At 43.5% G+C, this 26,046-nt stretch overlaps 1 protein-coding gene across 2 annotated transcripts in view; it reads right to left on the bottom strand.

Annotated features, from left to right (window-relative positions):
* The window catches only part of VPS8 (VPS8 subunit of CORVET complex), a 424,969-nt gene that overhangs the window by 255,657 nt on the left and 143,266 nt on the right, over window positions 1-26,046 (bottom strand). For both annotated transcript variants that reach the window (XM_082262330.1, XM_082262329.1), the window contains 2 exons: window positions 21,595-21,684; window positions 21,449-21,500 (listed from right to left, as the gene is read on the bottom strand). In XM_082262330.1, coding sequence (XP_082118456.1) covers window positions 21,449-21,500; window positions 21,595-21,684 — 142 coding nt within the window. The remainder of the gene's footprint in view (window positions 1-21,448; window positions 21,501-21,594; window positions 21,685-26,046) is intronic.

Raw genomic sequence — 26,046 nt, 5'->3', positions numbered from 1 at the left:
TTAACCGTAGAAGTAGTGCGGTCAGAATCTACCTGTCAGGATCTGTGTCATTACGTGGGTCACCTGCTGGTGGCACTGTTGTTCCTGGAACTGAGGGGCGCAGCTGGACTGTTCTTTTAATTAAGCTGCACCTGAGGAGGACTGCTGAGGGAATATAAGCCTCCCCTTCACTGAGGCTCAGTGCTTCAGTATTTTCTCTGCTAGCCGTGTCCCTGTCTGAGCCTGATCCTGAAACCTGTATCCTGAAACCTGTATTCTGATCCTGAGTCCTGTTCCCTGCTTCCTGTACCTGGCTCCCTGCTTTCCTTGTCTCCTGTCCCTGTCCTGCTATTGTTTGCTCCATCCCTTTGTATATAGTTTGTTAGGTTTTATTGGGGTTTTGTACTGTTATTTATATTTTGTTTACTTGTTTATGGTCACTGGTATGGTATTGGAGTGTGTCATTTTGCTTAATAAACTTATTTACATCTTTATCCATCTGGGTCCTGATTCCTTGGTGCAGCCAACTGATCTGATCACCCTTGCTGGATGCTTGCATGTGGTATCCCTGACACTACCCAGAAGGACCAGATTTTGCAGAACTTTTTAGGACAACCTCTAGCCTCATAGGTCATTTTGTAGAGAGGCAATACTTGGTTAATAAGAGAAATCCAAAATGGAACGTCAGGGGGAACAGCAGATTTCCAGCGTAGCGCTATAGCCTTCCTAGCATAAAAGAAGGTAAGGTGTAAAAGCAATTTAGTGCGAGCAGGAGCATCCTCATCATCTACATACCCTAACAGACAGCGAAGGGGGCTACAAATATTAGACAGCTGGGTAATGTCAGCAATAAAAGCTGTGACAGCGGACCAAAAGTGGCGGATAGATGGACATTCCCAGAACATATGGAAAAAGGTACCCTTATCATTGTTACACTTCGAGCAGATAGGGGATGACAGTTTACCTATTCTATCCAAAAATGTAGGAGTAAAGTAGGCTCTGTATAGAAACTTCAATTGTATAACTTTATCCCTTAAAGAGATAACTATTGGAATTTGTTCAGGAAGGATATCTCGCCACCCCTCTTCTGACAGGGCCGGAATGTTCTCCCTCCATTGAGACTCAACCACCACCAGTCTCTTAGATTTAGAATGCAAAAGCCTAGAGTAATACGTAGAGACCAGCTTCTCATGCGACGAGTCGGAGAGGAGATTCTCCAGAGATGTAGATTCAAGGGAGACATCACGGAGGCCAAGTTGCACGGTCGCCGTATGTCGCAGCTGCAAGTAGCGGTAGTGTGCAGTAGAGGGTAGATCAAAGGAGGATTGCATATCTGCGAAGGACCAAAAAACACCACGTATACAGTGGGTACGGAAAGTATTCAGACCCCCTTAAATTTTTCACTCTTTGTTATATTGCAGCCATTTGCTAAAATCATTTAAGTTCATTCTTCTTCCTCATGAATGTACACATAGCACCACATACTGACAGAAAAACACAGAATTGTTGACATTGTTGCAGATTTATTAAAAAAGAAAAACTGAAATATCACATGGTCCTAAGTATTCAGACCCTTTGCTCAGTATTTAGTACAAGCCCCCTTTTGATCTAATACAGCCAGGAGTCTTTTTGGGAAAGATGCAACAAGTCTTTCACACCTGGATTTTGGGATCCTCTGCCATTCCTCCTTGCAGATCCTCTCCAGTTCTGTCTGGTTGGATGGTAAACGTTGGTGGACAGCCATTTTTAGGTCTCTCCAGAGATGCTCAATTGGGTTTAAGTCAGGGCTCTGGCTGAGCCATTCAAGAACAGTCACGGAGTTGTTGTGAAGCCACTCCTTCGTTATTTTAGCTGTGTGCTTAGGGTCATTGTCTTGTTGGAAGGTAAACCTTCGGCCCAGTCTGAGGTCCAGAGCACTCTGGAGAAGGTTTTTGTCCAGGATATCCCTGTACTTGGCCACATTCATCTTTCCCTCGATTGCAAATGAAAAAACACCCCCACAGCATGATGCTGCCACCACCATGCTTCACTGTTGAGACTGTATTGGACAGGTGATGAGCAGTGCCTGGTTTTCTCCACACATACCGCTTAGAATTAAGGCCAAAAAGTTCTATTTTGGTCTCATCAGACCAGAGAATCTTATTTCTCACCATCTTGGAGTCCATCAGGTGTTTTTTAGCAAACTCCATGCGGGCTTTCATGTGTCTTACACTGAGGAGAGGCTTCCGTCAGGCCACTCTGCCATAAAGCCCCGACTGGTGGAGGGCTGCAGTGATGGTTGACTTTCTACAACTTTCTCCCATCTCCTGACTGCATCTCTGGAGCTCAGCCACATTGATCTTTAGGTTCTTCTTTACCTCTCTCACCAAGGCTCTTCTCCCCCGATAGCTCAGTTTGGGCGGACGGCCAGCTCTAGGAAGGGTTCTGGTCGTCCCAAACGTCTTCCATTTGAGGATTATGGAGGCTACTGTGCTCTTAGGAACCTTAAGTGCAGCAGAAATCTTTTTGTAACCTTGGCCAGATCTGTGCCTTGCCACAATTCTGTCTCTGAGCTCTTCAGGCAGTTCCTTTTGACCTCATGATTCTCATTTTCTCTGACATGCATTGTGATCTGGAAGGTCTTATATAGACAGGTGTGTGGCTTTCCTAATCAAGTCCAATCAGTATAATCAAACACAGCTGGACTCAAATGAAGGTGTTGAACCATCTCAAGGATGATCAGAAGAAATGGAAAGAACCTGAGTTAAATATGAGTGTCACAGCAAAGGGTCTGAATACTTAGGACCATGTGATATTTCAGTTTTTCTTTTTTAATAAATCTGCAACAATGTCAACAATTCTGTGTTTTTCTGTCAGTATGGGGTGCTATGTGTACATTCATGAGGAAGAAGAATGAACTTAAATGATTTTAGCAAATGGCTGCAATATGACAAAGAGTGGAAAATTTAAGGGGGTCTGAATACTTTCCGTACCCACTGTATATAAGTGGGAGATTAATTCCACCCCACGTCTGGCCCAAAAGAGACCATCATCCCGACGAAAAAACTCACGCAATCTCAGGTTGTGCCAAAGGGGAGCGTTAGGGGAATAAATCTAGATCCACCCAGGTCCGCGGCTGCAAAAACTCTCAAAGTGACAGATATTATAGTAGTATTCGGCCTACCCATGACAGAGCAATGGTGAAGTAAGTGTTGTAGCGATTCAAAGGAAGTTAGGATGGCTGCCTCCAAAGCTGCCGCAGCATTATTTTCCTCTGGATGAAACCACCAGTGAGCATGAGCTAATTGAGAGGCAATATAATAAAGGCGGAGGTTGGGTGCCACAAAACCCCCCGCAGCGACTTGCAACTGCAGGGCATCTCTAGCCACCCTAGCCGCCCGCCCCCCCCAGACGAAGGAGGTCAGCAGCGAGTCTACATCTTGAAAGCGGCGCTTAGAAACATATACCGGAGAATTGCTCAGTATATATAAAAAGTGCAGAAGGAAAATCATTTTAAAAACATTCATTCTACCTAGCACTGTAAGGGGAAGTGTGGACCAAAGCCTCAAAGAGGCCTTAAGCCGAGCAACCAGGGGGTCCAGATTGTTCGCAAAGAATCAAGATAAGGGGAGTTGAACTTCAATCCCCAAATACCGAAACCTGTCGACCATTTGAAGAGGACAAGAGGCGAGAGGGGGAGGTAAGGCCTGTGGATCCAGGGGGAACAGAGTAGACTTATTCCAGTTTACCCTAAAACCTGAAAAGTGACCAAACCGGTCAATCACCGCAAGCAGTGCCGGGAGAGACCTATAAGGGTCCACAAGATGCACCAGCATGTCATCCGTGTAAAGGGAGACCTTTTCTTCCAGGCCGTTAATCACGAATCCCACAATGTCCGTGTGAAGACGGATCTGTGCGGCTAAAGGCTCAATAGCAAGGGCAAATAATAGTGGGGACAGGGGGCAACCCTGTCTGGTACCCCTAGAAATGGAAAAAGTCCCAGACACATAGTTATTCACTCTAATGTGGGCCCGGGGTTGGTAATATAAGAGCCGCACCCAGCCTATAAACCCATCCCCAAAACCGAATTTTGCCAATACCTCTAATAAATATGGCCATTCGACCGAGTCAAAAGCTTTGTGGGTGTCCAGGGCCACAACAACCCTGGACCCCACAGAGTCATGAGTAGCCTGAAGGTTAGTAAAAAGCCTTCGTAAGTTGATGGAGGTGGACCTCCCGGGGATAAATCCCGTCTGATCCGCTCCCACCAAGTCCATGACAACCGTATTTAGACGCCTAGCAAGGACTTTGGCCAAAATCTTCACATCAGTATTAATCAGAGATATAGGGTGGTACGATTCACATAGAAGAGGGTCTTTACATGGTTTAGGGATGAGTACAATCAGAGCCTCAGTCACAGAGGGCGGCAGGCATCCCCCTTTAAAACACAGGTAAATACTGTTAACAAATGAGGGACTAATAACTCCCGATAATGCAAGTACCATTCTATGGGGAAACCATCTAGACCAGGTGTCTTATTATGTGCAAGAGTAGTATCAATCTCATCCAAAGACAGAGGCGAGTCTAAAAAGGCTGTTTGTTCAGCAGACAACTTTGGGAGAGTAATATTGCATAAAAAAAACATGAAGTTCAACAATGGTGTAATGGGCCCTAGTGCTATACAAAGACGAATAAAAGGAAACAAAACTTGCAACTACCTTAGGGGTTTGCTCTACCAGAACATTGGCTGGATTGGTAATCCGAGGAATAGTATTAGGCTGGTATTCCAGTCTAGCAAGATAGGCCAGGAGGCGGCTGTTCTTGTCCCCAAGTTCAAATATCCTCTGATTCTGGTATAAGAGCTTTTTTTACGTACGTTCAATAAGAACAAGGTCCAAGTCACAGGCCTTAGACCTCCAGGATGCATGGTTCTGCAGAGTGGGGTCGTCAGTATAGTGGTGTTCGGCCACGTGCAGCGCCTGCTCAGCGTCAGTCAATTTAGACTGACGGGCCTTCCTGGCACCACCAATGGCCGAAGAAAACGTACCCCGCATAATCGCCTTAAATGCATCCCAGACAGTCAGTTCAGAAGCAGTTTGTTCATTGAGCGCCCAATATGCATTCATCTCGGCCAGCCCCTGCTCGGCAACTGCCGGGTCAGCCAGCCACAAAGGGCTTAGCCTCCAGAGTTTGTAGTTAGGGGGAGTGCCCAAGGCAAGATCCACCAACAAAGGAGAGTGATCAGACACCGCCCGGGGGAGAAACCTGATCTCTGAGAGGAGACCCAACAGTTCCCGAGGAAGCAGGCAGAGATCAATCCGGGATAATGTATTATGTGTGCCAGAATAACAGGAGTATTCCGTAATCCCACCGTGTTTCCACCTCCAGGCGTCCAGGAGATCTAATTTGTCTAAGTAGGAGCACAGGGGCGTGTGAGGAGAAGATACATTACCAGACCTGTCTAGTTTATTGTCAAGGACTGTGTTAAAGTCCCCTGCTATAATAAGAGGTCCCTCGGCCATTTCCAAAATCAAGCCCAGAATATGATCAAAAAGTAGTCTGGTAAATGGCAGAGGAATGTATACATTGACCAAGGTATAGGGTTTGCCCAAAAATTCAAAACAAGGATAATAAAGCACCCAGAAGGGTCGGTTTTAAGATGTTCGATCGTAATAGGGGCCGATTTAGCTATCAGTATCTAAGTGCCGCGTGCATAGGAGGAGTAGGTGGAATGCAGCGCCTAAGCAATAAGTGCCATTTTAAGAGCCATCACCCTGGACCCCTGGAGGTGTGTTTCCTGTAAAAGGACAATATGTGGACTATGCCGTTTCAAATACTCAAACACCAAAGAACGCTTAACCCTGGAGTTAAGCCCCCTGACGTTCCATGAAATTATGCGTAGATTAGACATATCAAAACACAATGAAATACTGTTGGTGAGAGAGAGACCCCCAATGAAGGAGGCAGCTCCCTGACCACCAAGGTGGCATACCTTAGTGAAAAATACCAATATGAGGCTATAGAAAACAATACAGGCGTCATTGCAGAAGGGGAATGGAAAAGCAGTACATGGGAGTCCCGGGAGACATGGCAAAACCAGAGAGACAAAAATTGAACTAGATCCCACAAAAAAGGGAAGTGAAGAAAATAACAAAATACCAACCCCACCCTAACCCACCCGGCCCTCAGGTCCCAACAGTTGAGAGCTTTAAATCCCATAACAAGCAGGAAAACATTTGGGGAAACATGGATCTGCTCGTCCAGAAGCAGAAAAACAGTTAGTCAGAAAGAGAAGAGTAAGGAGAACTCAATCCCAAAAGTGCCCTTCCTGGAAAAAACTAAAAATACTGAAGGAGTACCCGACATCCGAGAGGCAGGTAGGAGAAGACCACAAAGGCACATCGGATAAGAGGTGTGGAAAGACGCCAGGCTCAGAGGCATGTCAGTTATCACCATGGAGGGGACCGACGATCCTGACGAGGAGGCGATCTGCGTCCCAGCGAATCCACCCATTGAGCAGCTTCCTGAGGATCCTGGAAGAAGTGAGCTTTGCTCTGGTAGATAATGCGTAAACAAGCAGGATAAAGCATACTGTATGGCAATTGTAATTCACGCAGCCTTTTCTTAAAAGCAATGAATGAGGCCCTTTGCTTCTGGGTGGCAGCAGAAAAGTTAGGAAAGATGGAAATAACATCCCTGTTGTAAAGGATGCGGCCCTTGGCCCTGGAGGCCCGAAGCACAGCCTCTCTGTCACGGAAATGTAATAGTTTAATAAGAATAGGACGAGGTGGCGCCCCCGGTGGTAGAGGGAGCAACGGCACCCTATGTGCCCTTTCAATAGCGAATAATGGGGCGAAAATATTAGCCCCAAACATGTCAGTGAGCCAGTGTTCCATAAAAGATTCAGGAGCTTTGCCCTCAGACCCCTCAGGGAATCCTAAGAAACGTAAATTGTTTCGACACAGGCGATCCTCCATATCAGTGAGCTTGTCAGTAGTAACAACATGGCCCCTCTGCAGATCTGACACTTAGGACGCATAGGGCGGTGGGCATCTTACAGGTCACTTACACACTGCTCAGCATTCCCTACCCTATGGCGGAGATTAGGAACATCTTGCTTCAAAAATTACAGGTCCATCCACACAGAATCAATCTGGGTAGTGAGGGAGGCCTGACAGTGTTGAATAGCGTCCATAACAGCAGACAGGGTGAGCTCAGGCCTTTCAACAGGGGCATCTGGTTTCGAATTAGTGGGGGAGCCCAGCGGAGGGGAGAGCAGGGTACTCACAGTGGCGGGTGTTGTGGAAGTCCCAGCCGGTTCACTGTCCCCCTCGGTGTGAAGGAGGGCCGCCTGTGTGCGCTGTGTGGAGGAGCGCGCGGCCAGAGTCATCTTGGCATGGAGTAGGCGGGAAGGCTTGTAACCTGGCGCCGTTTGGCTGGGATGGCCGATTTTCACCATGCCCGCAGGTGCCCTGGAGTATCAGGAGAGGAACGGTGGTCGTATTAGGTGAGTATCTTGTCGGGGTCCGCAAGGATTACAGCAGGATCTGGGGAGTGAGGACAGGGCTTCCGAAGCTGCGCTGCGGTTACATCCGGTAGCTGGCCACGCCCCCCGGTGTGACACACTTTAAACACATTTTTTGTAATGGGATCCTATTGACGTTTTCTGAGCTACAGGCTACCTACCATCTTCCTTCCTCTATGTACTTTTTATATTTACAGCTCAGGCACGCGGTCAAGGCCCAGAGTGTATCCTCTGAGTGGGTGCTATCCTAGGTTCAGATATTTGACGTGGTTGGGGAAACTGAGGTGTCCAGGGGTTCATTTCCCGGTGTTACTCCCACTTGCTACGGCTGCATTTGAATCAGCACCCGCTGGGGATGATGGCGAAGTGGGAGAGGGATTTGGGCGAAGTGGGAGATGGACAATGAACAGTGGGAGGAGGCCTTCCAGACGGTAACAATCTGTTCCCTGAATGTTGCCCAGAGACTGACGCAATTAAACATAACCCTTAGAGTCTACTATACCCCTCACCGACTACACTCCATTGAACGTCCGGTTGACCCCACTTGGTGCGGTGCTGGAGAGACCATGGTGACCTTATCCACTTGCTTTGGCGATGCCCGAAGCTGCATCCCTACTGGATAGGGGTGGTGCAGCTTCTTATTAACATCTTTCAGGTATCCTTGAAGGTTGCTCCATTGGAATGTTTGCTCGGCATATTGGATGAATACGATTGGGATAAATATGGTAAGGAAGCGATTTTGTGGAGTTCGAGAGGGTACAGGAGTTCTGTTTCTTGGAAAAAATTATTAGGGAGGTTCTGTCATGGACAGGGCACAGTAGGGCGGGAGCAGAGAGGACTGGTCTTGTATCTACGGATTAGCCTATGCAGAGCTGTGCAGAAGTGAGAATTTAAAAATAAAGGAAGCATGCTCACTCCACTGATGCTAGGGAGTGATAGCCTTCCGATAGCTAGCATCGTAACAACAAGAAAGGATGGAACAAAGGTAGCTATTGGAGACTTCTTGGGGGGGGCAAAAATTGTTCTCTGGGTAATGCATTTACCATATTCAGAATTTTTAAAAGCTGCATAGTTTTTTTATTGCCTCCTGAAGTCCCTTGGTTGCACAGGCTATTTTCTTTAAAATGTAAATTAAGCAAAATAGTAGATTTTCAAACAAACGTTTGATCAAACATTCATATGAACATTTGTAAAAAAAATTCTCAGTACATTTGATTACTTGACAAATGTCTGAAAGTACTTCAAAAATTTCACTTGCTTTTAACATTCAGTTTTAGAGTTAATAGATTTTCCCAAACGAAAACTGCTTATATTGTTAGAAATTAATTTGTTCAAGAAAACTTTTCCATTCTGCTCCTTTGAAATCTTTCATCACTGCCGTTGATTTGACCCCACTGAGGATTAGAAAACCAAAAATACATCCATAAAGTAGAAGTTATATGAACTCTAAACCTACTTCCAGCCACATTATAAAACAAATCTATCTAAGTCTCTAAAGCAAAAATCACTATACATACCTTTTCTGCAGCCACTCCGGTCCAGTCTGACACTGAGCTTGTGTGTGAAGGCATGTGCAGAGAGTCAGTCGACAACGGAAGTCCCATAGTAACTCTATGGGTGACGTCACTTCCCATTCATTTTCCAGCCATCGTTTCTCCTGCAAACAGCATCTGCTGCTGGAGACCCGACCAGATTGGTTTCAGAAAACGTATGTACAGCAATTTTTCCTCCACAGCACACGTGTCAAACACACGGCCCCTAGGTCATTCCATGTGGCCCTAGCACCTCTCCTGCGGCACCCCCCATTGTCTCTGCCCCCACCTTGTTTCAGTAGTCGGCAGCAGAGAGGACAGAACTAGTTTGCTAGTTCCTGCGCTTCCCTGTGCAGCTGCAGAAAGGCTTCTCTTAGTCCCCCCCCCCCTCTAAGCAGTCTGCAGCAGAGAGGAGGTCAGAACTCCTCCTACAAATCCTGCACCTCTCTCTGTGAAGCCGCAATACCACCTTGCCTCTGCCTCTTCTGGTCTCAACATTCAGCAGACTCTGGAAGCTGACTCCAGCCCTCCTCTAGACCCTGCACTTTCTTCTTCTCAGATCCACCCGCATCTTCTGGCAGCAGCACAAGGTAAGGGGTGCATTGTGATGTAAGGAAAGGTGGGTGACCTCTTGACTTCTGGTAGTAGGGGGCTTTTGACATCCCATGTAAGGGTGTAAGAGGGTGTGGGGTGATCTAATCTTACAGATATAACCGTCCCTTTGCAGCCTGCAATGAAATGGAGTTTAACACCCCTGCTCTACAGGGTTAGATAGATTAGTTTTAGAATGTGGCTGCGAGTAGGTTTAGAGTTCGTTCATTTTTGGCTGAACTTCTACTTTAAAACAAGACATTTTTTGGCCAGCTTAAAGTACAACTAAAGGCAAAACCTTTTGTTTTAGTTTTGGCTAGAGTGGAGAGAGATTAGAACACCTTTCAGTTTTTATTGCTGTCTGCATCCCCCGGGAGATTCACTCTCTCGATATGTCCTGCTTACTATTAGAACTGAAAGTGAAAGCAAACGAAAATCCCAAATTCTGGGTTGTCCCTGGAAAAGTGATAGAAGGGAAATCTTCCAATGGGGACACTAATTCTGGTGACCTGGGGGTCCCCAAAGGATTCCCTCAATTTTCAGAGATCTCTTCTCACTTCCAGTGTTGGCTATGGGACAGGAAGTGAAGGGAAATCTCCTCAATGGGAAAGAAATGGCAAAAAATAAACTTTACTCTATCCAAAAAGAAAAAAAAAGTTTTAATTAATTATAGTCCTATTTTAAAGCAGTATTAAACCCCCCCAAAAAATGTAATATATTGCAATGAAAGAACATTTTTTTCCCCTTTTGGGATAAAAAGTTGTTCATTTCAAAAACAACAGACTTACTGCCCAGATCAACAGATAAAAACAGAATAAAGAAAGCCTAAAAAAACAAAACAAAATGTAGCCATCATATCTAAGAATTGGTAAGCTGTAATATAATAAATGTTTGCTTTTGGGTTTAATACAGCTTTAAGGCTTTTCTAAACAGTAATTCAGCAACTGTGCAGCTGCACGTGCTTGCTGAGGGATAAAACCTATTGCCCATACTAATTCTCTTATCCTCTTCACGTCTGCCCATATTATAGTTACATGATCTCAGAATACATATGTCTCTGAGATCATATGTATAAACGTAAAGCTGATTTTCTCTGACGTATGCACTCAAGTCCTTGGGCTAAAACTAAACAGTAGTGATTTTTATGCACAGTCCAGTGACCAATAAAACTGGTTTAACCTGTTAACGACCGACCGCCGCAGTTTAGCCCCTTCTGCGCAAAACGCTAGGGGGCGAGCGTGCACCATCAGCGGAGCGCTTTCGCCCCTACTCAGCAGTGGGTACTCAGATGCACGGGGCCAGCTGCTCCGATTGCCGCCGGCTACTCGCAATCGCTTCCCGTTGAGAGAGAAGGACGGTCAGCAATTGTAAACACAGCTGAAGTTCTTCTCTCTGGAATGATCACAGAGCGCCTGCGATCCTTCTATATAGGGACACAGGTCTCTGATCATTTCAAAAGCCCATCCCCCATACAGATAGAAACACTCCCCTCGGCTTACATTTAACCCCTTGATCGCCTACAGTGTTTACCCCTTCCCTGCCAGTGTCATTATTACAGTAACAGTGCATATTTTTAGCACTGATTACCGTAGTAATGTCATTGGTCCCCCCAAAAGTGTAAAAAATGTCAGTTAGGGGTCCGATCTGTCCGTCGCACTAAAAATCGCAGATCGCTGCCACTACTAGTAAAAAAAAAATAAAAATAAAAATGACATAAATCTTTGCCGTAGTTAGTAGACGCGATAACTTTTGCGCAAACCAATCAAAATAAGCTTATTGTGATTTTTTTTTTACCAAAAATATGTAGCAGAAAACAAATTGGCCTAAAACGTTAAACAATTTTGATTTAAGTAATTTTTTTGGGAATGTTATATAGCGCAAAAAATTAAAATCGCAGAAATGATCAAATGCGACCAGAAGAAAGCTCTATTTGTGGGGAAAAAAAGGACATCAATTTTATTTAGGTACAGCGTCGCACGACCGCGCAATTGTCCATTAAATAATGCAGTGCCGAATCTCAAAAAATGGCCTGGTCATTAAGGGGCAAATCCTTCCGGTCCAGAAGTGGTTAAGGTTATGCGTCCGGAGTCATAACAAGTCACAGAAAGCACTTCTAAAAGCAAATACATGTATACAGTCAAGGCACACTGCTCTGAAGAAAGGGCACGAGTGGCCATTCCTTCAGAGCGCATGCGCCAGTGAAGTAACTGGCTGCTAGTTTAGTAAATATCTCCTAAACTGTGCATGTTTAGGAGATATTTACACTACCTATAGGTAAAACCTAAAGATGGCAGTTTACTTCCTCTCTAATGTTTTTTAATTAGATTAAGTGGTTTGTTCCACCCTCCTCCTTATGCGAGGTGGTATAAAAAATGTTTAAGACTAGTTTTATAACATGCCAACAGATGGCAACACAAGGCTGCACACACAGTCACAGGGAGCAGCGACCTTCATAAGTCAGTGTACCAAAAGACATTGGGGTTGATTTACTAAAGATAAATGGTCTGTGCGCATAAGTGCGCTTCATTTGAATTGCAAGTGCAGTTACTCTAGATCTGAGGGGAAGCGCTGCTGATTTCTATCATCCAATCATGTGCAAGCAAAAATGCAGTTTTTTCATTTTTCTTGCATGTTCTCCTCAGATCTAGAGCAAATGCACTTGCAGTGCATTAGTGCATAAGTGGGTGAATTTGCGGGTGCACTTGCAGTGCACAGACCTTGAGTAAATCAACCCCATTTGTCCGGTGTGCATGGGGAGCTGTGCAACTGGTGCTATTCTGGACACCTGCGTTACCAAGTCTGCTATTTCATCATGGACAGAAAGTTAGAACAAACGTGAGTTTCTTGCCGGAAACAATGTGATCTCACTTCCGCACCCACCCTATTCGCCAGATTTGGCTCCTGTGGACTTCTCCCTCTTCCCGAAGATGAAGATCCAGCACAAAGGTCACTGTTTTTACACCATAGCAAGATCCAGTGTGAATCACAAAAGATGCTTGCCACGCTTCAAAAAGAAGACTTCCAGGACACATTCCATAAGTACAAGGAACGCTGAGAGCGCTGTATTGCTGTGAAAAGGGACTATTTTGAAGGTGATAGTGTGTAATTGAAATTACTTTCTTGTAAACAGAGCTAGTCTCAAAACTTTTTGATATCACCTTATATACTGTAATGTATGCATGATGAACGGCAGGAAGTGAACGTCATCGTTAGACGACATGTGTACGGGCGGAGCCAGGATGCAGTGACATCATAACGCATATCAGCAATGCTGGCTGGAGTTTTTATATATTGTATTGATACACTTGCCCATTACACGCAAATCTAAATAAATGATTTTTAATAATACACTTTTATTGGCAGAATTACACTGTTACCTGCTTTTATTCTCTTGGGCATGTTTGTCATGATTGTGAGATCGGGCTATTAACCCTTTGAGACCTAGGGAGGATCAAGCTAGGGGATCTGTAACACATGCTTACCATGACCACTTTTTCATGAGGGTCATGGTTTTCTGGTAAGCACGTTTCCCTTCTATGCACTGGGACCTTTGCTGGAGAAGACTATTTTTTTTTACAAAAAAGCAGCACTCTACATTGGGATTGAGGACTTTTGTTTGCACCAGTTTTTTTTTTTTTCTTGCACTTTTGATTCAATGGTGGATTAGACTTTTTCACATGCGTTTCGTAAAAGCATGATTTATTTATGCACATGACAATAGTTCATTTTTTATGATTTATATGTGTCGTGCAAAAGTATGGTTTACTATAAAGTAGAAGTATAGGCAAAAACGTACATTATTTACATTTGATTTTCATGATTTTTAAGGATTTGTATTGAAATTATCTAGTGCTGCTTATATTTTTTCTATTAATATTATTATTATTATTATTCTATTATTACTCTCTGTACTTTCCCCAGCATACAGTGGGGATCGAAAGTTTGGGCACCCTAGGTAAAAATTTGTATTAATGTGCATAAAGAAGCCAAGGAAAGATGGAAAAATCTCCAAAGGCATCAAATTACAGATTAGACATTCTAATAATATGTCAACAATAGTTAGATTTTATTTCCATCATTGACACTTTCAAAATTACAGAAAACAAAAAAATGGTGTCTGCAAAAGTTTGGGCACCCTGCAAAATTTATAGCATGCACTGCCCCCTTTGCAAGGCTGAGACCTGCCAGTGTCATGGATTTTTCTCAATCATCGTCTGGGAAGACCAGGTGATCTGGTCAATCTCAAAGGTTTTAAATGCCCAGACTCATCTGACCTTGCCCCAACAATCAGCACCATGGGATCTTTTAAGCAGTTGTCTAGAAAACTGAAACTGAAAATAGTTGACGCTCACAAAGCTGGAGAAGGCTATAAGAAGATAGCAAAGCGTTTTCAGATGTCAATATCCTCTGTTCGGAATGTAATTAAGAAATGGCAGTCATCAGAAACAGTGGAAGTTAAAGCAAGATCTGGAAGACCAAGAAAAATATCAGACAGAACAGCTCACAGGATTGTGAGAAAAACAATTCAAAACCCACGTTTGACTGCACGATCCCTCCAGAAAGATCTGGCAGACACTGGAGTTGTGGTACACTATTCCACTATAAAGAGATACTTGTACAAATATGGTCTTCATGGAAGAGTCATCAGAAGAAAACCTATTCTACATCCTCACCACAAAAATCAGCGTTTGAACTTTGCAAATGAACATATAGACAAGCCTGATGCATTTTGGAAACAAGTTCTGTGGACCGATGAGGTTCAAATTTAACTTTTTGCCCGGAATGAGCAAAGGTACGTTTGGAGAAGAAGGGGCACAGAATTAAATGAAAAGAACCTCTGTCCAACTGTGAAGCATGTGGGTGGATCAATCATGCTTTGGGGTTGTATTGCAGCCAGTGGCACAGGGAACATCTCACGAGTAGAAGGAAAAATGGATTCAATAAAATTTCAGCAAATTTTGGATGGTAACTTGATGCCATCTGTGAAAAAGCTGAAGTTAAAGAGAGGATGGCTTCTACAAATGGATAATGATCCTAAACACACCTCAAAATCCATGGGGGATTACATCAAGAGGCGTAAACTGAAGGTTTTGCCATGGCCTTCACAATCTCCTGACCTCAACATAATTGAAAATCTATGGATAGACCTTAAAAGAGCAGTGCGTGACAGACAGCCCAGAAATCTCAAAGAACTGGAAGACTTTTGTAAGGAAGAATGGGCAAAGATACCTCAAACAAGAATTGAAAGACTCTTGGCTGGTTACAAAAAGCGTTTACAAGCTGTGACACTTGCCAAAGGGGGCAGTACAAGATATTAACTCTGCAGTGTGCCCAAACTTTTGCAGACGCCATTTTTTTGTTTTCTGTTATTTTGAAAGTGTAAATGATGGAAATAAAATCTAACTTTTGTTGACATATTATAAGAATGTCTAATCTGTAATTTGATGACTGAGATTTTTTCATCTTTCCTTGGCTTCTTTATGCACATAAATACAAATTTTTAACTGGGGTGCCCAAACTTTCGATCCCCACTGTATGTCCCTTTCCTCCTTCCAAAACCTTTCATGTAATTGCTTGGGGCAGTATGAAGGGGGATACCATAGTGTCACTTGAGTAAAAGCTGTGAGTCAGCTGGGGCTGCTGACATCACATTCAAGATGGCGGCAACCGGCAGTATCAGTGCCTTTGGATGTCTACAAAAGGAAGACTTTAACAGGTAAATATCATGCAAAAAAATATGTTAAATGCATATATAATCTTATAGGAAGAATATTGTTTAACTGAATGGTCTAGTGATAATGTGTCTAATAAACCAAGATAGATTTTGGTCCGCCTTTACCTCCTTCAGCAGAAATCTTCTAAGCTTCTTCAGCGAAGATCATAAACTTGGATAAAACTGTATCAAAGCCTAAGACACAAAGGCTGGGTTCACACTATTCTGATGTCAGACATTGCATGTTATTCGCAACGCATTGCTATGCAGATCACATGCGATGTCTGTGCGATGCAAATTCAGCCATACGAATTGTATGGCTGAATTTGCATCACATTCAGACTAAAATGGTGCAGGATCCTATTTTTGGTCCGCACTGGAAATGGATCGCATGGATGTTCACATGAACCCGCTGCCAAGCTCAACCTTTATGCGTTATGGAACCAACGCACATGGCTTCATCTGCGTTTGGTGCACTGGTGGCGTAACGCGTAGAGGTGGAGTTTGGCAGGGGGATCTTGTCCATTAGATTAAGTGAGATTTAAGCTATTTAATAAATGTAAGTGTACTCTATGAATCGGGTTTTTGTGCGGTTTTGTTAAGTTGATTAATCCGGGTACTGCATTATTGGAGGCCGCTTTTCTCTTTATATGTTACCTATGAGCTGCTTGTGAGCTTGTGGAGCCACCCTAGAAGGAGAACCAGTTCACTCTTAAAAGGAACCTGAGCATCATTATCTGATCCATGAGGATTGATCTCCCGTTATGGGTCCGAAATGAAGGTGGGCATGCACTTCATCTGGTGAATGGAGCACAGTGTGTGAAGTGGCTGAACACAAATGTGTTGTATGAAGCACCTTTTTGACTAGAGACTTTGGTTCCTTTGCACAATCTATAAGAAGAATTACTGGCTGTAGGCTCTGAGGAAGAGGCTTAGCCTCAAAACGCGTAAGCCATTTCTAGCCATCGAGGACAGTTCACCTTCCATTTCTGACGCTGATGGCAACCGAATATTGTGATATGCATTTACCAAGAACTCGTTTGTGAGTATTTTTATTCCTTTATTCAATAAAGCATTTTATGGAGGATAATGCGCTAGGCCGGTGCGCACCCGTGTTTGTTTTTTGTTTGCATAAGAAGAATCACTACCTGAACACAATTCTAAGTGGACTTTCAATTAGTATTTTGCACATTTTAATCATGTTCCAATATTTGTTTATTGTTTACACTGGCACTTTATCCTTTATGCTATGAAATGTTGTTTCTTTAGTTATTTATTGTTATGGTTTTATTTAGTACAATATTGAAATAATTTGGACAGCGCTACCACATACTGTATTTATTATTTATTCTTCTGCAGGTGTGGGAACACATTTGGTGGTAGCATCAGCTTTATATTACTTAAAGTTTTTACATTACTAGGTGGCAGCACGCAACCATTTCACCTTTTTTTTTTTTCGCGGTCTGTTCCCCCATTAAGGAGATTCACCCTATTTGTACTATTTACCATTATCATTGAAAGTGAAAGTAAAAGAAAATCCCACATTTTTAGTTGTCCCCTGAAAAGTAATAGGGGAAATCTTCCATTAGGGACACTAGTTCTGGTGACTCAGGGGTCCCCAAGGGATTCCCTGAATTTTTACATATCACTTCCTATCACTTCCTGTTGGCCTTTGGGACAGAAAGTGAAGGTAAAACTACCCTACGGGACAGAGATTGTAAAAAAAAAAATCTGACGGGTTACAACTCTCCCTTGCTCTATCCAAAAAAAAAAAAAGTTTTGCCTTTAGTTCTACTTTAAAGTTTTATGCAATCACCACAGAATGCCTTGACTTGTTTCTCTTATTCTTGCTTACTCACAACGCAACTGTGCTTATAAACTTTTTTATCATGCTAAGTTTGTATACCCCGGATTGAGACTGTTTAATTTAAACAATGCCATCCAAGCATACATTATACATCAGGTTTTTGTAGGCGATGAAAAGGTAATCTACATTACAGGCAGACTGCACAATACTGCGCATGTGTGGCCTTTTCTATACAGACCCTGGTAGAAAAGCCATCTACTTGCAAGCCTGCAAGGTGACGGCTTATCCCTTAGGACCTATGCTGTAAGCCAGTATTTCTCAACTCCGGTCCCCAAGGCACCCTAACAGGCCAGGTTTGCAAGAAAACTGAAATACATCACAGGTAATATCATTTGCTGCTCAGTGATTGCAGTATTCTAGTCTGCATCTCCCCAAGCTAATACTTAAAATCTGGCCTGTTAGTGTTCCCTGAGGACCGGAGTTGAAAAACAATGCTGTAAGCACAATAAACCAAAGTAGCACTGTCCACCCTGCTCTTCCTGTGGCTCTTTGTTCAGGATGTCTGTTGGTCTGAGGTTTTTAGGGGGGGGGGGGGGTTAGTATTGGAAAGTGTGGATTTAGGATTAATATATTTATAACCCTTGATATCCGTTAAATGTTATTAAAAAATATTTTCAAATTATAATCTGTAACTATTGGCACATCGCAGATCGGGGGGACAGATTATTAGGCGGGGCTGGGGAGGACCCAGCGTTCATGGTGCATGTAGGAGCCAATGACAAATTAAGAGGAAGGTGGAGGATCCTAAAGAATGATTTCAGGAACTTAGGGAATAGATTGAGGAAAAGGACTTCCAAGGTGGTTTTCTCTGAAATACTACTTGTACCTTGTGCCACACCCAAGAGGCAGAAGGAGCTTAGGGAACTGAACAAGTGGCTGAGGAACTGGTGTAGGAAAGAGGGGGTTCGGGTTCCTGGAGAACTGGGCTGATTTCTTAGTCAGTTACTGACTCTTTAGTAAGGACGGGCTGCACCTTATTCGGGACAGTACAGCTCTATTGGGAAGAAAGATGGCCACAAAGTTGAAGGGGCTTTTAAACTAGGTGTTGGGGGGGAGGGGTCAGAGGTAGTGACAGTCTGTAGTGAGCTAAGGACAGAAGCTATTATGGGGGTCAGCATTGACAATATAACCACTACTGGGGGGAATGAGCAGACAAACCACAAACCAAGCAGGAATAAACTTAATGATAAATCACTATCAACTCCTATAACACTAAGATGGGTATACACAAATGCCAGGAGCCTAGCTAATAAAATGGAAGAATTGGAACTGTTAATACACGAGGAGGATTTAGACCTTGTGGAAATAAAAGAAACTTAGTTTGACCCGTCACACGACTGGCTGGCAAATATTGAAGGATATTCGGTGTATAAAAAGGACAGGGAAGGCAAAAGAGGGGGAGGGATATGTCTCTATATCAAAAATAACTTAAAGGTAGTAGAGAGGAGTGACATTATGGAAGGGACGAAGGCGGAGGTGGAATCCATGTGGGTGGAACTCCATAAGGAAAAAGTAAGGGGAAACGGGAAAGAGGGGACAGCTCAATCAGTAAAGGCCCGTCATTTCATGAATGTCTTACAGGACAACTACATGTCTCAGATGGTGGGTTCTCCTACCAGAAGAATTCATTGCTAGATCTATTAATTCCAAAGATTCAGGTCTAATCTCAGATGTAGAAGTATGGGACAACTTGGGTTCCAGCGATCACAGGATTATCACATTTAGAGTAAACCATATGACAACAAGGCACGAGGGGAACATAAGCACCCTGAACTTCAGAAGGGCAAACTTTCCAAAAATGTGCTCAATAATAGAGAACATAAATTGGGACCTAACCCTAGGAACATTAAACACGGAAGAAAAATGGGAATGCTTTAGTAACATAATAAACAAAAGTATCTCACTGCATTCCAATGTTAAATAATTATATAGGAGCCAAGGTCAAACCAGGGTGGCTAAACCGTAATGTAAAAAATGCTTATTAGAAAGAAAAAAATGTCCTTTAAGAAGTATAAATCGGAGGGGACATTAACGGCTTTCCACCAATACAAAGAATCTAAAAAGAAATGTAAAAACAAAATCAGGATGGCTAAAAATGATTCTGAGAGACACATAGCAGAGGAGAGTAAAAAAAAAACCCTAAGAAATTCTTTAAATATATTAATAGTAAAAAAAAGTGAGGAAGAGCACGTTGCACACATACCTAACAATGATGGGAGGATGGTTACAGAGGACACAGAGAAGGCAACTGTACTAAATACTTTCTTCTCCTCGGTTTTCACACACGAAAAGGAGGGGTATACCGATCATGACTGTATGGTTAGCAGCACATCACAGGACTTGCCCCAGTGGCTAACAGAGGGTGACATCAAGGAAAGACTTGATAACATTAACACAAATAAATCACCAGGACCGGATTGCTTGCACCCAAGAGTACTCCAGGAACTCAGTGGGGCTATATCTAGACCATTGTTCCTAATCTTTGCAGACAGTATATTGACAGGAACTGTACCAGGGGATTGAAGGAAAGCCAATATGATACCAATATTCAAAAAGAGGCAGAGGCATATTCCGGGAAACTATAGGTCGGTCAGCCTGACATCAATTGTACGTAAATTATTGGAATGGATGATAAGGGACTATATCCAAGAATTTGCTAACAACAACAGTATCATCAGCAGTAATCAGCACGGGTTTACAAAAGGACAGTAATATTTTACAAGGAGGTAAGCTGTGAGCTAGATAAGGGGAGACCTGTGGATGTGGTGTATGTGGATTTTGCTAAGGCATTCGACACAGTTCCCCACAAATGCTTAATCTACAAACTAAGGTCTGCAGGCATCGACCACAAGGTTTGTTCTTGGATAGAAAACTGGTTACATGGACGTGTCCAAAGGGTGGTGATAAATAACGCATACTCCGACTGGTCTGGAGTGGTAGGTGGGGTCCCCTGAGGCTCAGTCCTGGGACCAATTTTGTTCAATTTATTCATTAATAACAGAGGACGGGATCATTAGATCAATCTCAGTTTTTGCAGATGACACAAAAATAGGCCGGGCAATAACTTCTTAACCAGTTATAGAAATCTTACAGAATGACCTGAACAAAAAAAAACAGAGTGGGCAACTACATGGCAAATGCGGTTTAATGAAGAGAAATGTAAGGTATTGCACTTGGGGGCTAAAAACATAAACCCAAATTATGCTCTGGGGGGGGGACCTCTGGGGGAATCCAGGATGGAGAAAGATCTGGGGGTTCTAGTAGAAGATAGACTAAGCAATAACATGCAATGTTAAGCTGCAGCTGCCAAAGCCGGCAGGATATTAGCATGCATAAAGAAGGGGATATATTCCAGAGATAAAGCTATAATCCTGCCACTTTATAAAACCCTGGTCTGCCCACATCTGGAGTATTCTATCCAGTTCTGGTCGCCAATCCTCAGAAGGGATATGCTGGAACTGGAAAGAGTCCAAAGAAGCTCAACTAAACTAATTGAGGGATTGGAGGACCTTAATAACAAGCGCTTAATTTATTCTCCCAGGAGAGGAGGCGCCTGAGAGGGGACATGATAGCGATTTACAAATACCTCAATGGTGATCCCAGCATAGGAAAAAAATATTTAGTCTCAAGGAGTGTAAGAGGACACATGGCCACACAATGAGATTAGAGGAGAGGCAGTTTAACCTTAAGCTGCTTAAGGGTTTTTTTTTACTGTAAGGGCAGTGATAATGTGGAACTCTCTTCCACAATTGGTGATATCTTCGGGGAGTATGGCTACTTTTAAAAGACTCTTGGACGTGCATCTCACAGATCACAACATTCAGGGTTATGGGAAATGATCACATTACTGACACACACACACACCACACACACGTTGAACTGGATGGACTGTTGTCTTTATTCAACCTCAACTACTATGTAACTATGTAAACTATGCATCACCCTTAAAAGTTCTGCTTATTCAAATAGCTTTCTGCTTTTCTAAGGAGTCAAAGTTTTAAATTACATGCACACGCAAAATTAGTAAGGTACTGCCTTAGATTCAGGAATTCTGGGTCTAATTTTTTTTCAAAATAAAACACTTAGTAATTAAGTAGGTATAATAAAAGCATAGCTTACCACTTAATGGTCAGTGTAATAAAACTGATGGCAAAATTAACATAAATACTTTTTCTGGAAAATAAAAAACTAAGAATTTGTAGGAAAATTCTGAGAATTACCTCAACACTGCATCTTATTTATTAGCACCATTCCTATCATACCTGTTAAAGATCTCCCAGAGCCGATTGGTGCAGAAATGGACTTGAACAATTTCTACAAGAGTAACAAACACATAGTAAATAAGTTATGTACTAGAATGAGATAAAAAAAAAAAACTATTAAATACCATTAACAACCAAACTCTTACCTCCATTGGGCTTATGAAATCATTTGTCCCACTATTATACACATAAATCATTGCATCGTATAGTCTGTGTTCCCAGCACATTTGGACAATCTACAAAATAAAGATCAAAAGGAGAGGATTCCATGAAGAAAATTATATATAAAAAAAAAAAAAAAAGAAATAGATAAAGTAGTGCTGCTTTTCAGGAACAGGTTTGCCTTTTCACTATATTACATCTAAAGATGTTTCCATAAGCAACCCAAATGAATGTTGTTGTAAAGGCATTAGGTTTTTTTTATCTTAATGCATTCTTTGCATTAAAACAAAAAAAAAAAACTTCCATGATCAGCCTCCCCCCACCCCCCTTAAAGCTTAAAGCGGAGTTCCACCCAGTGAACGTTTTTTTTTAATAAAAATACCCCCGGGACAGTCAGGGCTAGTGCATTCCACAATGGCTAGCCTCTGATCTGTCCCGGGTTGCACTTAACTGAAAGAAGAAATACTTACCTTGAAAATGTATTCTCCAGCGCTGCCATCTCAGGTGTGGGCAGCTTGAAGCCAGCGCGATAATCTTCTGTGTCCTCTTCCATCTTCTTCGGTCCCACGATGCACTGCACCGGCCCCGCTGTCACTTCCGGTGCCGCAGCGTCATCCCTGCACAGCTTCTGGGCATGCCCAGAAGCTGTTTTGCAAGGTATGACGGCGCCCGAACCGGAACTGACGTCGGGGCCGGTGCAGGCGCATTGATTCCTGGGAGCGATGACGTTCAGCTCCCAGGAATCATTGCATGCCAGGAAGTGACGAATCGCCGTGGCCGCCGAGGGGAGGAAGAGGAAGTAAGGTAAGTATAATTTTCTTCTAAACGAGGTAAGTAAAAAAAAAAAAAAAAAATCGCAATTATCCATTTGTTTTTCAGGTGACCCTGAGCGAGAAGATGGAGGTAAGTATAATTTTAGGGTGGAACTCCACTTTAAGCTTCTTAAGCTTAACGCTGCTACTCCAGAACACGCTGGCCCTGGGTATTTTTTTTTTTTTTTTATAGCTTAAAAACACCTATGCCACTTACAGCTCCTAAAAGCCTGTGTGTGCATGAGGCCATAGAACAACATGGAGGGGCGTTTTTAAGTTGGAGAAAAAAAAAAAGCCTTACGCTCCTAAAAGCAGCTGTAAAAACGCGCTGTGTGCATGAGGACTAAATGTACACAACAGTTAATTTACATCTCCCTTTTTATTTCTCTATAACTATAGTTTATATGGTTTAAGAAATGTATTTCCTTTAGAAAGTTACAAGGTACAATACTGCCACCTACTGGATGACACAGGATCCAACAGTGAAAATCTCAAAACATTTTTCCTTCCAAATAGACTTAATGTTACTTTCCATTGGTGAATTCTATCATCCTAAAGGGGAGTAAACTCATGTCACTTAACGCAAGAGGCCTCAACAGCCCGTATAAACATAAAGCTCTACGGAATGACATTTTGAATTTTGGTAGTGACATCATATGCATACAAGAATCCCACGTTGCAGCGAACAAAGCACCAAAGTTCTCTCACCACAAATTTCCACACATCTATGTATCCAACAACCCCAAGAAAAAGAAAGACTCCGCGTCCTTTCAACCTATAGAAGTTAAAACTGATACTCAAAGAATATTCATCATACCAGTAGCAACCATTTAAAACTCAGAATATACAATCATCAATATTTACGCCCCCCCCCCAAAAAACCCTCACCAATTCATAAAGAAAATTATAATGAAAGCACAGAAAATACAAAAAGGGACACCTTATTTTATGTGAGGACCTTAACGCACCTTTTGATCCTTCTCTGGACACCTCCAACCAAGAACACACCAACAAAACCAGCCTAAACCAAATTTTTCTAATGAAGATTTCTATGATCCCTGGAGGTGTCTTCATTCCACCGAAAAGGATTATATATTCTACTCTCCTGTCCACAAATCCTATTCCAGGATAGATTATTTTATCACGGACAAATTATTACTACAGAACATAATCAATGCTCAGGATACACAATATTTCGTGGTCTGACCATGCTACAATAACAATGGAAATCAAAGTAGGTCAGACTTGTACTAACATCATTGTATGGAGGAATAACACCTTCATCCTTTCTCAAGAGGAGCATTTGTCCGTGATAAAAAAAACCCTTAAAATCGGATTTTTGTAAGATCTTACCGTGAAATCCTTTTCTCTTAGCTCATTGACAAACGTAGTCTTCTTGATTCACAAGAACTGGGTTATGTTGTCCGCAGGAGCAGGACTAGGCAGAAAAGAAAAAACGTTCTGGCTCCACCCTAGGGGCAGTCCCTGAGGGTATATCCTCCCTCTCTCTGCTACAAGGCATCAGTTCTGTCACAAAGCAGCAACAGAGAATTTAACCCAACCCAACTCAATGATAGAGGGGCGGGTACTACGTCTGTCAATGAGCTAAGAGAAAAGGATTTTACGGTAAGATCTTACAAAAATCAGATTTTCTCTGTCGCTCATTGACAGACGTAGTCTTCTTGATTCACAAGAACTGGGACATCCAGAAGCAGTGCCACAAATGAGGGGTGGGATTGACCGAAATCAAAATCCAATCTAGAAGGCCCAACCGGTGCCAAACTAGAAGTTCTAAAGGCTCATTATAAACAAAGAATGAGACTCAAATGAAAATTTCCAACGGAATAAAACCCTCGAGGCAGACCACTGGTCTCCTCAAAAGGTATGCACCGACGACTAGGTAGCCGCCTTGCACACCTGGACCACTGACGCCTGATGGCGAAAGGCCCATGACGCAATAAGTGCCCGAGTGGAGTGCGCCTTAACAGGGAACGGGGGCTCCCGACCCTTAATAGAATAAGCCTGTACCACCGTCTGTCTGATCCATTTGGAAATAGTCGCGGCAGATGCAGGCAACCCCTTTTTTGGGTCCATTCGGGATCACAAAAAGTGAATCCGTCTTGCGAAACGAGTCTGTCGTTTTCAAATATACCCTGATCGCCCGGACCACATCCAAGGAGTGTAAAGCAAACTCCCGAGGATGACTGGGCTTAGGACACAGGGAAGGTAATACAATTTCTTCATTCAGATGAAATTCTGAAACCACTTTTGGTAGGAAGGATGGATTCGGACGAAGAACCACCTTATCTCTATGAACCACCAGATATGGGGAACGACAAGATAAAGCGGCCAGTTCTGACACCCTGCGTGCAGAAGTGATAGCCACCAAGAAGGCCACCTTCTGGGACAACGTAGGTAGAGGAATCTCCCTAATATCTTCAAAGGGAGGTTTCTGAAGAACCGACAATACTAAATTAAGATCCCAGGGTGGTAACGGCGCGCGCACTGGCGGAGCCAGATGTCGCACCCCCTGGATGAAATTCCGCACCAAGGAATGAGTAGCCAAAGGCTTCTGAAAGAAGATAGCTAATGCTGAGACCTGACCCTTGATAGTGCTCAAGGCCAGTTTCTGCTCAACCCCTTGTTGCAGAAAAGCTAATATTCGACTAACCGAATAAGACCGTGGACGGAACCCCAGAGGTTCACACCATGCAATGTAGGACTTCCATGTACGATGATAAATCTTTCTGGAAGTCGCTTTCCTTGCTTTAACTAGAGTAGGAATAACTGAAGCTGACAATCCCTTGTCCTTCAGCACCTGGGTCTCAATAGCCAGGCCGTTAAAGCCAGAGATCGTAAAGCAGGATGGAAGATCGGTCCCTGAGACAGTAGGTCCTCCCTGAGAGGAAGTCTCCACGGGACGTCCGCCACCAGTCTGACCACGTCGGCGTACCACGCTCGGCGAGGCCAGTCCGGAGCTACCAGGATTACTGGAATTCCTTCCTCCTCTATCCTGCGAAGAAGTCTTGGCAGTAACCCGAGAGGAGGGAAGGCATACATTAGCTGGTATTGCCCCCACGGGGCGATCAGTGCGTCTGCGGTCTCTGCTATAGGATCGCGGGAGCGAGCCACGAATCTCTGTACTTTCCTGTTGAATCGTGATGCCAACAGATCCACATCCGGGGTGCCCCACCGTAGGCACAACTGGTGGAAAACTTCTGGATGGAGGGACCATTCCCCCTGATCCAGAGTCTGACGGCTGAGATAATCTGCCTGCCAATTCTCCACCCCCGGAATGAACACCGCAGAGATAGCTGGAACAAATCGTTCCGCCCAGTGAAGAATGCAAGCCACTTCTTTGGCCGCTCGGACACTCTTGGTGCCCCCCTGGTGATTGACATAAGCCACGGCCGTGGCGTTGTCCGACTGGATCCGAACCGGGCTGCCCTGGAGCTGCTCGGTCCAGTGAATCAGACAAAGTCTGATCGCTCTCAGTTCCAAAACATTTATCGGCAACCTGGATTCTTCCAGGGACCAAAGTCCCTGGACAGATAACTGACCGAGAATTCCTCCCCATCCGGATAGACTGGCATCCGTGTTCACTATCGTCCAATATATTGGCAG

The sequence above is a fragment of the Pelophylax lessonae genome (assembly GCF_965119305.1).
Source record: "Pelophylax lessonae genome assembly, chromosome: 6".
NCBI classification, from domain to species: Eukaryota; Metazoa; Chordata; class Amphibia; order Anura; family Ranidae; genus Pelophylax; species Pelophylax lessonae.
Note: the sequence above shows the minus strand (reverse complement) of the source record. Positions and strands in the feature narration are given on the sequence as shown.